The 13,965-nt window shown below is 36.5% G+C and overlaps 1 protein-coding gene across 2 annotated transcripts in view; it reads left to right on the forward strand.

Moving 5' to 3' along the window:
• Nucleotides 1-10,127, forward strand: part of LOC146589968 (semaphorin-4E-like) — a 15,831-nt gene extending 5,704 nt beyond the window's left edge. The window contains exons 1-14 of one of the 2 annotated variants that reach the window (XM_085315345.1): nt 1,651-1,753; nt 2,163-2,308; nt 2,632-2,691; nt 2,915-3,013; nt 3,308-3,407; nt 3,583-3,693; nt 4,066-4,217; nt 4,546-4,721; nt 6,055-6,211; nt 6,569-6,791; nt 7,244-7,359; nt 7,783-7,949; nt 8,102-8,154; nt 9,251-10,127. In XM_085315345.1, the coding sequence (XP_085171471.1) occupies nt 1,651-1,753; nt 2,163-2,308; nt 2,632-2,691; nt 2,915-3,013; nt 3,308-3,407; nt 3,583-3,693; nt 4,066-4,217; nt 4,546-4,721; nt 6,055-6,211; nt 6,569-6,791; nt 7,244-7,359; nt 7,783-7,949; nt 8,102-8,154; nt 9,251-9,993 (2,406 nt within the window). In that variant the 3' untranslated portion in view covers nt 9,994-10,127. Of the gene's footprint in view, nt 1-1,650; nt 1,754-2,162; nt 2,309-2,631; nt 2,692-2,914; nt 3,014-3,307; nt 3,408-3,582; nt 3,694-4,065; nt 4,218-4,545; nt 4,722-6,054; nt 6,212-6,568; nt 6,792-7,243; nt 7,360-7,782; nt 7,950-8,101; nt 8,155-9,250 lie in introns of those variants that run through there. The other variant, XM_085315344.1, reaches the window with a different exon arrangement.
• Nucleotides 10,128-13,965: the final 3,838 nt, after the last annotated feature.

Genomic DNA, 13,965 nt, shown 5'->3' on the forward strand with positions numbered 1-13,965 from the left:
CGGCGGCGGTCGCGCGAGCCGCGGGGCGCCAACGGTCGCGCCTCAGGTGATGTGGGGCTGAGGGAGGCGCCGCCATCTTAGGGGCGCGCGGGCCCGGGGGAGAACGGGGCGGGTGTTGGTCGCTTCAGCTTCTGAGGGGCGGTGGGGCTYGCTGGGGTGATGCTGGACCGGGCGTAGCTGGGGGATCCTGCAGCCACGGGCGTCCTTAAGCCTCCGACCCTCCGGCCTGACCCCCTGCGCCACAAGCGTGGTGCCTGTATGCCATCCCCAGGAGGGGGCTGGGACAGCGCCTGCCGCGGGAGTCCGAGGTTGGGAGTAATGTTCGTCCAGCTGAAACAAAACGCGTGATGGAGAAGGTGAACCGCTAACACCTGGTGTCCCTTACTGCCAGGACCAATGGTCCCGGGCGCTGTAAACAAAGCTGACTGCAGAAAAGTGTGAAACAAGACTGAAAAAAGTCTCTTTTTGTGTCCTGGGAGACCTGTATGTGTGGGSTGTGGAAGCGTCTTAGTGTGCGTGCAGGGTGTGCCAAGTCTGCCTGTGGAGAATCACACCCTGGGTTCCAGTATAGGGGCTAACAGAAACTATTTAATAGCTTTCTGAAGTGTTTAACCTGACCAACTAATTTAAAAATACTTTAAGCCAAACAATATCTTACTTGGCTTAGGCTAATGCAAACAGTTTCTTTTRCTGTTGACATTTGCCTGAAGATGAAAGTACATAAAGAGTACAGATCCCTGTCTTTATAAAAGCATATTTGGAATCTTACTCTGTGGTTTTGGTAATTATAAATTACAGCCACCTAGCTTTATTTTTGATTAATTTTCTAGCATTGCCTACAAGGCATATTCGTTTAGACAGACTGTCAAGATTTCAGGCATAGGAGTACCTAATTCTAATTAAATTAATAAAATATAAATTCTTTCTTCCTAACATGATTTATATTTATATATATGTATGTATGTATTTGTGTATATACATATATGTATAAGCTGGTGAATTGCTGTAGAAAGGAAGGCAATCTTAGCTATGATTTCTCTTAGGTACTTGTAATAGCTGACACCTGCAAATGTTCTTACTGGTTCTTCCTCTTTGTAAAATAATATTTAGATACCCTGCAGAAAATCTGAAACATCTTACGTTGCAAATGAGAATCTCGGACTTGGCATAAAGTCAAGAAACAAATACATTGAAGGAAAAAATAATTAGGTAGTGTTAATTCACCTTTGTGGTGACTAGATATTAAAAAATGTGAGTAAGTAAAGATGCATAWGCAATTCTTTGCTGGTATGAGCCTGGAATTGTCGTCAGAGTAGGATCTAATTCTGAATAGCAACAATACAGGTAATAGCTACAAAATCTTCTAAAAAGGCATAGTTGTCCATCTGTTATGAAAATGAAGGTGACTAAGTATTACATTGAACTTAAACTGTTTTCAATTTTAGGATGTCTGGAAGTAGTTATTGGAAAGAAATGTAAGAGGTTGCTTTGATTTCACAAGTTTCAGAAAGTGTTTGAAGACTACAAATATAAACTTTGGAGGCCTTTAGCAGGATTTTCTCAAGAACCATGAAGAAATTGCTGACTGTAATTATTTAATGTCAAGGAATTTAAACTGGAAAGAACTTATTTCTAGTCAATTTTTTGAAAATGGGTAGCACTGCTTTTGTCATTTGTGTTGTTTTGCAATTAATGCAAGAGACAGAAACATCTGTTGTGAACTGCATTCCCAGAAAAACAGTAAAATACCAGAGTAAGTGAAAAATAGTAATTTAATCAACATAAAGGAACATAGCACAGGGTTGGGGCTTGAATTTTTTAGGCTCACGAAAGAATGTTATGGACTGTTTCACCTCAGTGGCAACACATGTTCTTGTCCAAATTCCGATGAGGAGTGCCTGAACATTAGTTGTTGTAGCTGGAGGTTCTGGCATATAACTACTAGTGATAATACATTGTTTATTTTCTTATATAAAAGTAGGAAAAGACTATCCATGCATCTATCCAGATATTTTCGTATTATTTAGAAAATGTTTGTGAAATGTGTATAGACTTTATTTTTGTTTTGTTATTACTAGTTTTCAGTCTAGAATTTCAATTATATAACTGTGAGATTCTAGAGATAAACATTTTTTAAAATAACTTATCCTCTATGTTTATAGCTGGAAATATAAAAACTTTTATGAAACAAGGATTATCCAATGTTTCCACTCTCCTTGTGAATGAAGAAACTGATACCTTATTTGTTGGAGGTAGAGATGCTGTATTTGCTCTTGACTTGAATAATATTTCTAGAGAAATAGCCAGGGTAAGTTAAACATCTTATTTCATGCCTGCTTTTTAAAAATATCTTGCCTGTGGTTTTATGTATTTGGGATCACCTAATGATCTGATTTTAAATATATCAGAGTGTTCTAATTTTAAGACTTGTAACTTTATTACAGTGTCATTTTTTGAAGTAAGGCAAAGCATCTCTGCAAGGTATTCTGCAGTATATGTTACGGAGACGCCTAGAAATGCTAATTTACACCTAATAGATTCAAAGTTGGGTGCATTTTTTATTTATTTTTGTACATAATTTTTCAGCAAAAAATTGCATCATACCAACTTTGATGTGTTTTTGGCTTRTAGGAATACTGGTTTGCTACACAAGAAAGACAGCTGGAATGTATTCGTAGAGGAAAGGACAAGGTAGGAAAAAACCTTTGTTTCCTTCCCTAAGTTGTTAACTAAGACAAAAAATAGCTACAGAATCAAGTTTTTTTATTATTTTTTTATTTTTGGTAAAAGAAGTAAAAGTAGTTTCATTTGAATTTTACAAGTTTGTTTGCTTCCTGCTAAGACACCAGAAAATTTTCAAATGCAAGCCACCTAAACTATGTAAATTTGCTCTCCTTTTATTTTTCTATTTTAGATAAGATGCCAGAACTACATCTTGTTCCTCCATAAGATAAATGACTCTAACTTATATGTTTGTGGAACCAATGCTTATCACCCAGCTTGTGATCATATGGTAATTGTATTTGAGTACATTTTACTGCAGATGTTAGAATGATATGGCAGATCTTTAAGTACCTTTCTAAAAATACTCCTTTTAAAAAACTTGAAACTTTCATAATTATTTTATTATAAAAGTGTGAAGGATGAGAAAAGCATTTACCATACGTTATTTCTTTTTGCATAAAATTCACATTTCTATGTTAACTCTGTTCTGTGGTCATCTCCTTTAAAAGTGTTTGCTGATCATTTCATTTTAGCACATGGGAGGCTTTGGTTTTCATCCTATTAAAATGCTTGCTTACCATAGGTTATCCATAGGACAAACATCAGTTTGCAAGGAAAAGCTGAAGACAGCAGAGGAAAATGTCCATTTGAACCGACCCTGAAGTATGCTTCTCTTTTTGTAGGTATGTTTGGACTGACATGCAAGCTGAAAGTTTTCCTCATCTGAGCTTAGCTTTTGGCTACTGTTACCCTGATTCTATTCTTACATGAAATGTCAGGCCCAGTTTGTTTCTTATGGGTATTTCTTTGCATTTTAAAATAAGTTTATGCTTTGTTATTTCTTCCAAAACTCTACAGATGGTGCATTTTATTCAGCTACTTCAAATAATTTTTTGGGAACAGAACCTATAATACTTCGCAGTATGAGGAACCCTGTAAGAACAGAATTTAAAACATCTTGGTTAAGTGGTAAGAAATTATTATACATATTTCAGTCTCTTGAACTTCTATTGGTATGTGAGTTATCTGTAGAATGTAATAGTGTATGATATGTATTGATTTTGCAATGTCCAGAAAGTGCGAGCTTTTAAACTAAGGACAAAATTTAAAATAAGTTTGTCAGTAAGAACTACAATGATGAAACAAACCACAGCCTCTTCCCATTTATGAAAGCACAGTTTTTTTSTTAATTTTTGGTGGATTCTAACTCATAAATATTTTCCTGCCCTTTCCCTGCCCACTGCCCCACAAAAGGGGTGAATTAGATGTTTAATTTTAAAACAATATCTGGCATTTTCAAGTTTTTGTAAACAAAGTATTTTGTCTATTCATGTATTTCAGAACCAAGCTTTGTCAATATGGAGATAGTACAGGAAAGTGTATCTAATCCAAATGGAGATGATGATAAAATTTATATATTCTTCACTGAAACAGCTGTTGAGTTTGAATTCTATGACAAGCTTCTGGTGTCCAGAATTGCCCGTATCTGCAAGGTTAATATTTGTAATATAAAGACTGTGTTTAGTGTATTTCAAATGAAGTTTCATAGCTGAATGATTAACAGTGGTATCTACAGTCTCTCACCAATAGAAATTCTATCATACATCCTTTATTTCTAAACTAGCTTCCTCCTTTTTCTCCTAGAACAGAACCAAATCTTCAGGTGGTTGTGTATGACATGTAAATCTTGTTTTTGGGGGGTTTGACCTTAGATTTGTTTTGAAAGGCCAACTACATTTTTCCTTACAGCACTGCTGTCAGATGAAAATTATATGTATTTATTTATACGTTCCACAGTGATGGTGTTATTCCTTCATTCAGGGTGATCTTGGTGGAAAACGCATATTGCAAAGAAGATGGACGTCATTTTTAAAATCTCGACTTTCCTGTTCCATTCCAGAATTACATTTCCATTTCAATATTATCCAGGACATCTTTTTACTTAAGAGAACRGACTGGCAAGACAGCATTTTTTATGGAATTTTTTCCCAACAATGGTGAGATAAAGGACTGCATCTGCTACTAAAGTTTGTAATGAACCAAGTAAAAGGTTTTTGTTTCAGTATTAATGGCCTGATTGCAGCTATTTGTCTTTAACTCAGAATTTGTCTTTAATTCAGTTACTCCAYGTGTTTTGAAGGACTGCAGTTGTTTTTCTTGCAGCTTGATCCAAATGAGCAAGTATTATCATCTTCTGAAACAAAATGTTGTTTAGTTCCTAGGCCAAAGCCTTCAATTAAAGGCTAACCAAAAGCTCTTCCTAAGCCAAGTATTTAGAGTTAATGTTTTCTCCGCTCAGATGGCGGAGCAATTAAAACTAATTACATATCAAATTATGTAATTACTTACAGAAAGCCCTAGATTCTTCTGGTCTTTATTACACTAAAGGAGGTAGCTGGCATTTCAAGATGCAGATAGTCTTCTGTTCCAAAAGCWGTATCTGTCATGGTCTAGTTGTCTAATATAGTGTTCTGTAAAAATAAAAACCRAACTCTAGTCTATTTCCTTTCATGTTTTACTGTTAACTAGCTTTTCTTCGCTGCTCTGACAAATGAGAGAAACCAGACAGAGTGTGTTGAAACTTTGTATGTCAAAAATTACCAATGACAAAATAACTATAAGTAATAACTTTTGTATTTTATAGTAAGCATCAGAATTCTCAGAATGCAGCTCAGTCAGTAGTATTTGCCTGACAGTTTATACCCACTGGAGCTTATGCAACTGTTTTGTTTCTGGTTATGGCATGTTGGATGCAACGTGTGCTAAAATAGGAAATTGCAAATGTGCATTTTAAAGACCACAACATTTATTCATTTGGGGATGGTAAAAAGACTAAGACTTTGTGTATATCACTTCATATCCCTGGARGAACTGAAGTGAGGTTGGTGTCTGAACCATACGCTAAACTTTTTGTTGTTATTTTGAAAAACATCAAATTAAAGGCAAAGTGGAAAAGTATTGTGTTTTCCAACAAGATGAATTAGAAAGATTACAAGTGGAATTAATGGTGTATGTCTGAAGTGTGGTGCCAGAGGGAGGGGAAACTTATCTGGTTAAAATAGATGGTCAAAAGGACCTCATTGTCTCGGCCATTTCAGTTTATGTAAGGACTGTTACTTGATTTTTAAGGAAAATATATTTAATACAATCTTGTAGAAATGTCTGTGCTTAGACTTAATGAATCCTGAAAACTGCCAGAGGGAAGTATTTTTAGTATTAGATATCTTTTGACTAATCCTGAAAAAGATACAGCAGTGCACACTGTGGAGAGCAGGTTGTTTCACAGCTTTTCTTTCTATTTAAAAGCCAATATAACTTTTTTTTTTGAAGGGGAGGATTGGACACATCAGCTGTTTGTGCATACAGTATGAAAAATATTCAAGATGTCTTCTCCAAAGGAAACTACAAAGGACCAGTAACTGTGGAACATTCCCATGTTAAATGGGTGGTATACAGGGGAGAAGTGCCAGTCCCACGTCCTGGTGCTGTAAATATGAATTTACTTGTTCTAATTAAAGAACAGTTTCTGAATTTTCTTTTTTGGTGTCAAATTGTCAGTTCATCTTTTGCCAGTAGAAATATAGGGTTTTTAATCAGTGAAGATGTACCTGTCTTCTTATCCTGTTACAGATATATATAAAGATTCCTAGAAAAGCTACTTTACTTACAGTTCTGCTTCACAAAGAACATGGGGTTATGCTTACCATGTAAGGAAAATAATTATTCTTCTTTTGTGAAGATAAGTAGAAATAGCTGTGTGTTTAGAACAAAATAAAGTATTTTTTTAATACCTAAGTGAAACGTAAAAGCAATTGTAATCATGTTCATTATGTTTTGTTTCTAGTGCATTGATAATTTTGCCCGGAGTATTGGATATAACACTTCCTCTGACTTGCCTGACAAAGTTTTGCAGTTTGTTAGAGATCACCCTCTAATGGATAATTCTGTAAATCCAATTGGTAATAGGCCAGTGCTACTGAAAAGGGGTTCAAACTATACCAGGATTGTAGTAGACAGAGTCACTGGCCTTGATAAACAAACATATGATGTTATGTTTCTAGGAACAGGTAAGTGCTTTTATTTTAGTAAAAAAATGCTTCAGATTTTTATGGATTTTATTCCAAATGTTTTTTTCTGAGACTTCTGAAAAGTAAAAATATTCATTAACTTTATTTAACATTTCACATGCAGAAGCTGCCTTGCTAGTTTAATATTTTCTTCTCAATTAGATTAAATGTGTTTCATTTTTTGGACATTAGAAAGTTTCCATATCAAAGGAGACTCAACRTAATGATATGTGCAAATTTGGGGATTGTTTGGAGTCTTTCTCCTTGAGAAAAACCATTACCTCCCTCTTATTAAAATAAAATTAAAATTGTTTTGAAGAGTTTCAGAAATTCCTTATTCCCAAGAACAGCTTGTAAATCTCTGTCTTAATTTTGACATGAATTTTAAAACTAAAATGTTATGCAGTGTTTAAATAAATTTTCTCCTTGAAAATACATTTCATTTTATGTAGCCGATGGATATTTGCATAAAGCTTTCAACTGGGATGGGGAAATGTTCATTGTGGAAGAGCTACAACTGTTTCTGTCTCCTGAGCCTGTACAATCTCTCCAGCTGTCTTCTAAAAAGGTAGAAATTGTCCCTACATATGCAACGTGACTGCTATAATAGTTTGCCTCAGGTCCTCCTCTTCTGTGTTGTTCTTTTGGCTCTTAAATACTCGGTAAATGTCTCATAATTCTACTTCTGTTATGTATTCATTAATAACAAAAGCACAATGCCTCTTTTTATCTGTAAATTTTTATGTATCAACATACAACTGAAACAAGTCTTTATGTTAATTTAAAAAAATTAGGAAAGGAACTCTGTTATTTTGCATGTTATGCAAAGCTGTTTTTTTCTATCATCATCTATTTTTATATATCATCATCTATTCTTATAAGATTTTTATTTTACAGGAGTAAATACTAGAAATTCTTCCTATTAAAAAAAATAGCAGTTTTAAAATCCCACACACCATTATAAAATAAGAATTGCCTCCTCCATTTCTAGGGAATGCTCTATGCAGGCTCTCAATCCCAAGTGGTACAGCTTCCAGTTTCTGAATGCCACCAGTATAAATATTGCTTAGATTGCATCTTGGCACGAGATCCTTACTGCGCATGGTCTCAGTCTTCTAATGAATGTGTTCTACTGGCAAATCAAACTGGTAGTATGAAGTAAGTAGAAAGATGTTTTTTAGCTGCACACCTGATGGGAAATTGCTTATAAGTGCAGTCTTACTGTCTGCAACACAAAACTAGGATGATTCCTGAAAACGGTATCATACAAGCCTTTTTCTGTTTTTTTTATCTGTTTTTTTCCCACCCAGGAATTTAATTCAAAGTGTTAAATATGGAGATGCTTCCAGCTGTCTTAGTGTAGGTATGTGAACATTTATTTTAAAAAATTACACAATTTAAAGTGCTTTTTTTTCAGTTTGTGGTCATTGGAGTTCTTGTGTGACAGAAAACTACACAGTTAAAAATATTCTGATTGTTACCTTTGAAGTAAGAGAGACCAACAACAACAAAAAAAAGACCTATGCTGCATTGATACTGCCTTATATTCTTAATCTCCTCAGTCTTGATGTCAGAATACTCTTGTTCTGATTGAAACTACTGCTCTCAAGGGAAGCATAAATGTGACCCATTTGAGGTTATTGATATCTCCTCGACACCCAAAAATCACTTGTCACATCAGCCTTCCTATTAAACCTGTCACTGGTTTAGGATACTGTTCTATCAGTATCTATCAGATACACAACAAATGCTATTCAAAAGTACATTTAAAAATAAGGCTATGTGTTAGCAGCCATTTAAGATGACTTTTTATTATCTTAATGGGATTGGGAAATTAATTTCTTTTAATGTAGATTAACAGGTGTGTGATCTAGTCGTACTACTTAGTGACTTTTTAAAGAGTGGCAAGATACCTTACTTTCTTCAATGACAGCATGTTTCTCTCACCTTACGTCTTTTTAAAGTCAGAATTGTCTTTAGTCTTGTATGTTTTAGACTGCACTACAGATGAAAATAATTAGTGGGACAGTTAGGGAACACTTAGCTGAAATACACACAGTACAGTTGCATCTAACCATTAAAGCATTTTTCTTGAAGATATGTCATTAATCAATATAAATGTTTAGACATACAAAGCTGAATTTATTTATGGGTGGCTATATATACAAGTGAGGCAMAATCAGACTAAATTCTGGAAGTCTTCAATTTCTAGTTCTGTAATCATTCTGTTAGTTGCCAGTGGTAATAAAGGCAGCAAGATGTGCTTTCTGCCCTTATTTCTCACTGGGAGGTGGTCAGACCTGTTAGTAATGGTATTTCTTTTTCTTTGTCTTTACCCCATACTTATTAGTTACCCATTGTCAGACTAGTGAATTGAATTTGAAGGTTATATATTTGGTTTTGTAAGTTAAACTAAACCACCCCTGCTCTTAATTAAAAAATAATCTTCATAATTTCAGAAAATAGCGTGAGGAAATGTCTATTTACCCTTGGAAATAACGTTCATCTCAAATGTGTTCCTCTGTCAAATCTGGCAAGAGTAGTGTGGATGTTTAATGGGARCAGACTTCAGGCTGAGGACTCTAAATACTTCCTCTATGATGRAGGAATAGTAATATTTAATGTGACAATGGATGAGGCTGGATTCTATGATTGTCTCTCAATAGAGAAAACCAAAGGGAAAGAATTCTTTATCACTGTGGCCAGCTATGCCCTTTATGCCCAACAAAAGACARACAATGCAAATGTTAATGCGACGACAAACACACTTAATGAAACAGCAGCTGTGAGTTTTAAGTCTTCAGTATCAACTTCTTTACTGAAGGAAGCAGCAAAACAGAAATCCATGGACAGCCAGAAAGAGAAGCTTGTTTTAAAACTTTTGGGGGGTGGTTTTGCTCTTCTTTTTTCTTCCTTGTTGGCTTGGAACTTCTACAAGGGGCATTTATCTCTACCTTGGAAGAGCAGAGAAACCGGCTCAAGAACAGCCAATGCAGATAGCTTGGGAAGTCCAGGACTGGCCACAGAGGGATCAGGCTGTGTGAGGAAAAGTTCAGCCACACGGGCAAACGTGTCTTCTGTTAATGAATCAATACCACTTGTGAGCTTTTCCTCAGAAAGGAAGTGCAGCCCTAATGCAGAGCACAGTGCAAGTTTTACAGGGAGCTCCGGGAGCTTGCAACTCGCAGAGTTGTTTGGTTGAAGATAACATGTTTCCTGTTAATATGGAATCTAAATTTGGGTAGGAGTCAGAAGCTCAGAGTTCAGTGTGACAAGCTGGATTGTATATTATATAAATGTGTTTCCAGTTACTACTTCTAAAAACAAAATTCCTTGTTTGGGTACTTTTTTTTTTGGCATGATAGAATCAAAAAAATAAATTTATTTCTAAAAATGATACTGATCCACTTTTTTGTAATGTCGGAGTTGCCCARTTACAGAAATTAATACTTCAGAAGCTAATAATACTTAGCATTTAGTGCTTTCACCTTCAGACTTTCTGCCTAATCCATGAATAGCAACTAATTAAGTCTCCCAGTGCCACGGGAGGTTGATTTTATCCTCATTTTACATCTGAAGTGAAATGACTTGTCACTGACCATAGAGAGTACAGGTGTCAGATCTGATGCTTTGTTAGAAGTTTCTGAGTCATCTTCTTATATTTTCTTTTTCTATTGTCTCCTCCTTTCCCGTTATTCTTTAAGCTTTGAAAACACTTTACATATGTTTTTAATGCTTTTTTATAAACTTTATGGTACATCTCCATCCCAAGAATATCATGAATCAGCTTATGTACTGAATAGTCGATCTAAATTTATTTCTGAGATGCAGTGAAAATTCAGACACTGMAGCTGCTTTTGTTAAAGGCCTTTGAACACTAAGAATTTTGTCTGAAACTTTTGTTTTTAATACGTATTTTCTTGTGTGGAAAAAAACTTGGGTTCTCTATCAGTAAAATCTCTAAGCAAAAGACTATGCTGCTTCCCTGTCTCTTGCCAGATGTGCATAGAGTACAAGGTACAAGACCTCTTCTAGATGCAGCTTGTGTTTTTTCCAGTTCTCATGTAGCCGAGGGTGGAGAATTCTGCTTGGAAGTGGATTTTCTTATGTGGAAGTTGATACCAATCATAGCAAGACACCTGTTTTCAAGTTAAACTGGGAAGAATTCTTAGAAACTGGTATTATATGTGCAATATGAATATCTGGATAGGAAGAAAGGACAGATAAGCAACTACTCAGTGTTTTTTTTTTCCCTTATAAACAGGATAAGCATTTTTACACTGAAGCAAAGTGACAGTCTCTTTTTGGATGTATTCATTCTCTCTGGATCAGACTATCTTTCAGTTATGCTTTGTAACAATAATTTCTTGTGTATTTTGTTCAAATACCAGAGAATGTGAGGCCAGCTGWTGAACTTCTAAGAAACAGATTCACAGATGTCTGTGTCTGCCTGTTCTGCTGATACTAATCAAGACACTAATGTTTGCACTTTTCATGGCAGGATGTAAAAGTGGGAATAAYGTCAGCCTCTCTAGCAAGATGAAGTAATAGGCACAAAGTGTGGGCAAGAGTATTATATATGAAAACCATTTTGCCAGGGCCTATCTGGCTGTATTTCGGTGATGGTATCAGTGCAATGAGAAAACAAGATCTAAAGTACCTATCTTGACTCACAGTTTGAAAGAGTTTCTACTTCTTTAAAAGGTTCCTTTACCTTTATTTCTTCTCCCTGTATGCAAAGACTTCTATGGAGATTAATGATGCAGACTGGATAGTGGTATGTAACTAATGACATAGGAAGTGATCAAAATATTCTTATCTTTGGGGACACTGTCTGTCTCCCCTCTGTGGGAGGGAATATGGATGGAATACAAAGCCCCATTTCAGAAAATCCTCAAAAGGCTATAAGCCTTTGGTTTTAGTTCAATTCCAGCTGATCTAATTACCCTAATTTAAACGGGTGAAATAATTAGCTTTTAAGAAGAGTTGTAGATAACTTACCATTAACAGGCCGATATGAAAGATATTGTGCCCTACTTTCAGTAATGTCTTCAGTGTCATTTATTTTAGTCCTTTTGTCATTGTTTGCTGTGTCGCACATAGGAAGGACAGAGAATATGGGGCAAAAAGAGTGCTGGTGCTGAACTGTAAGTGTGACAGAGCCTCGGCAGTCCTGGAGCTGCTCGTTCCCTTGCCAACTCAGGTTAGAACAGCCATCAGGAACTGCTCCAACTTATGTCCTGCAATGACTTTTCTGAGTGTACACCGATACACTGTAAAAATATAAGCTTTCTCYGTAGCTTTTTTGTGTTGGGCCAAAAATCTTCTGTGCTATTAGCTGCTGCTCTTCTTTCAAAGTGTCACCTTGTGTACGGAATACATCTAGCTGATGTTATACTTGAAACTACTGGCAGCRGAGAGCCTCTTAGCAGTAGGAACAATAGCATGATGAACACAGGGATGAAGAATTATACCTGCTAGGTAAACCTCCCTTCTAAAGACATTGCAGAAAAAGGTGGAGTTGAAACACTGAAATCAGAGAGTGACAAGTGGTTGTGCTATTTGCCAGTGTTTATGCTTTTACTATTTTAACTCTGACTTGAATATTGCTGAATTATGAGTGCTTCTCCCACCTTTTCTTGTAAAATTACTAGTATATAGCTTAATATTTTGGTGCAAGCCACAGCAATATCTTGAAGTTATTAATGCTTAGAGAAATTACTGTGCAGTACCAGCTGGGATTAACAAAAGCTCTCTTGGGCAAATTTCTTATTAAAGCAAGTGTGTCCTAATAAGTAAAGAGTATGATGAAGACTGGGATCATCCAATGGCAACGTAACTTGGTGCCGCTGGCAGTCTGCTCATGGGAGGCTTAGTCATAGAACGGTGCAATATTCTGAACTGAGGCACAGTAAGAGTTCAGTGAGAAGCATTAATGTTCGACTGAGATTTGAACATGTTGGTAGAGCTGTCTGCAAGGAAACGTGGAAATAGTTTCCTGTGAGAGCCAGGCTTCAGGGGTTCATTACTGAGCATGTTTGTATGGGAAGCTCACACAGCTATTACCTGCTCTAAAAACTCTGCATGTGCTCACGCACTTGTTCACARCTCTAAACTTACTGGCATGATTTAAAACCTCAAATAGTTACAGTCAATAGAATTGATACCCTCTGCTCAGCATAGTTGATAATGACCAGTTTTGGTTTTTGTCACAAACGCATTAGAATATGTGGTATTCACAAGTGGGCCCCATCCTTGTCTCTGCTGTGTGGGGAAATGCCAGGTTTGACACACATTGTGGTTTGTCTGCAGAAGAAAGCGAGCAATACCAAGAGCAGCTGCTATATGTAAAATTTATCCTGAGAATGTTATATATAAAGTTGAAAAGGAGCAGATATTAAAAAATCCATTCCTGCTCCAGCTTTCATTAGGGKGGGGCACTGGTGCAGCATCTCTACCCTCATGATTAAAAATGCATCTTACATCTAGACTGACCTGTGCAGCTTCTGCTTCCAGCCCTTAGAGCTTGTTATACCTGTGMTGGCTAAACTGAGGAGCGCTCTTGCATCTAATTTCTACCAGGAAGTTTTCTATAGCTGTGATCAAGTCACACTGTATCCTTTTATTTGATGAACAAATGAAGCAGTTTTAATTCTTTCAATGTACAGCAAGTTTTGTTCATTCTCATGGTGCTCCTYTGAGCCCTCTCCAGTTTTTCAGCATCCTTGAGCTGTGGGCACTAGACCTGGGCAGAGGTTSCCRCCGTGGAAGAGCTCTTCCCTCCAGYTCAGTGCCTGGTTATCACAGCTGAGAACTGCATTAGYTCCTCTGGCTGCAGCAGCACGCTAGGAGTGGCTGATTGCTAACCATCCACTCTGCTTCCCCAAGCCTTTTCAGAATCCCTTCTTCCCAGGGTATTTTCCCATTTCATAAAAACGTCATAGTGGCTTATGTTAATTTTCCACTTGTGTAAACAACTTCATAAGAGACAGAACAAAGAAGAAAAGTCTATTTCTGAGTATGTCTAGACTAAGATAAAAGAACACGATTTTTTTTTTTTTTTTTTTTTTTTTAAGGGCTAGCCAGCACATTTTAAAATCCTGCTGTAGCTCTCTAATTAAGCACGTCGTAATTCATCAGGCCCGGGGCTCGTGGCGGGGCAGCCGTGGGGCGG

Source organism: Rhea americana, unplaced genomic scaffold (assembly GCF_003343005.1).
Source record: "Rhea americana isolate MKP2758 unplaced genomic scaffold, rheAme1 scaffold_428, whole genome shotgun sequence".
Taxonomy (NCBI): domain Eukaryota; kingdom Metazoa; phylum Chordata; class Aves; order Rheiformes; family Rheidae; genus Rhea; species Rhea americana.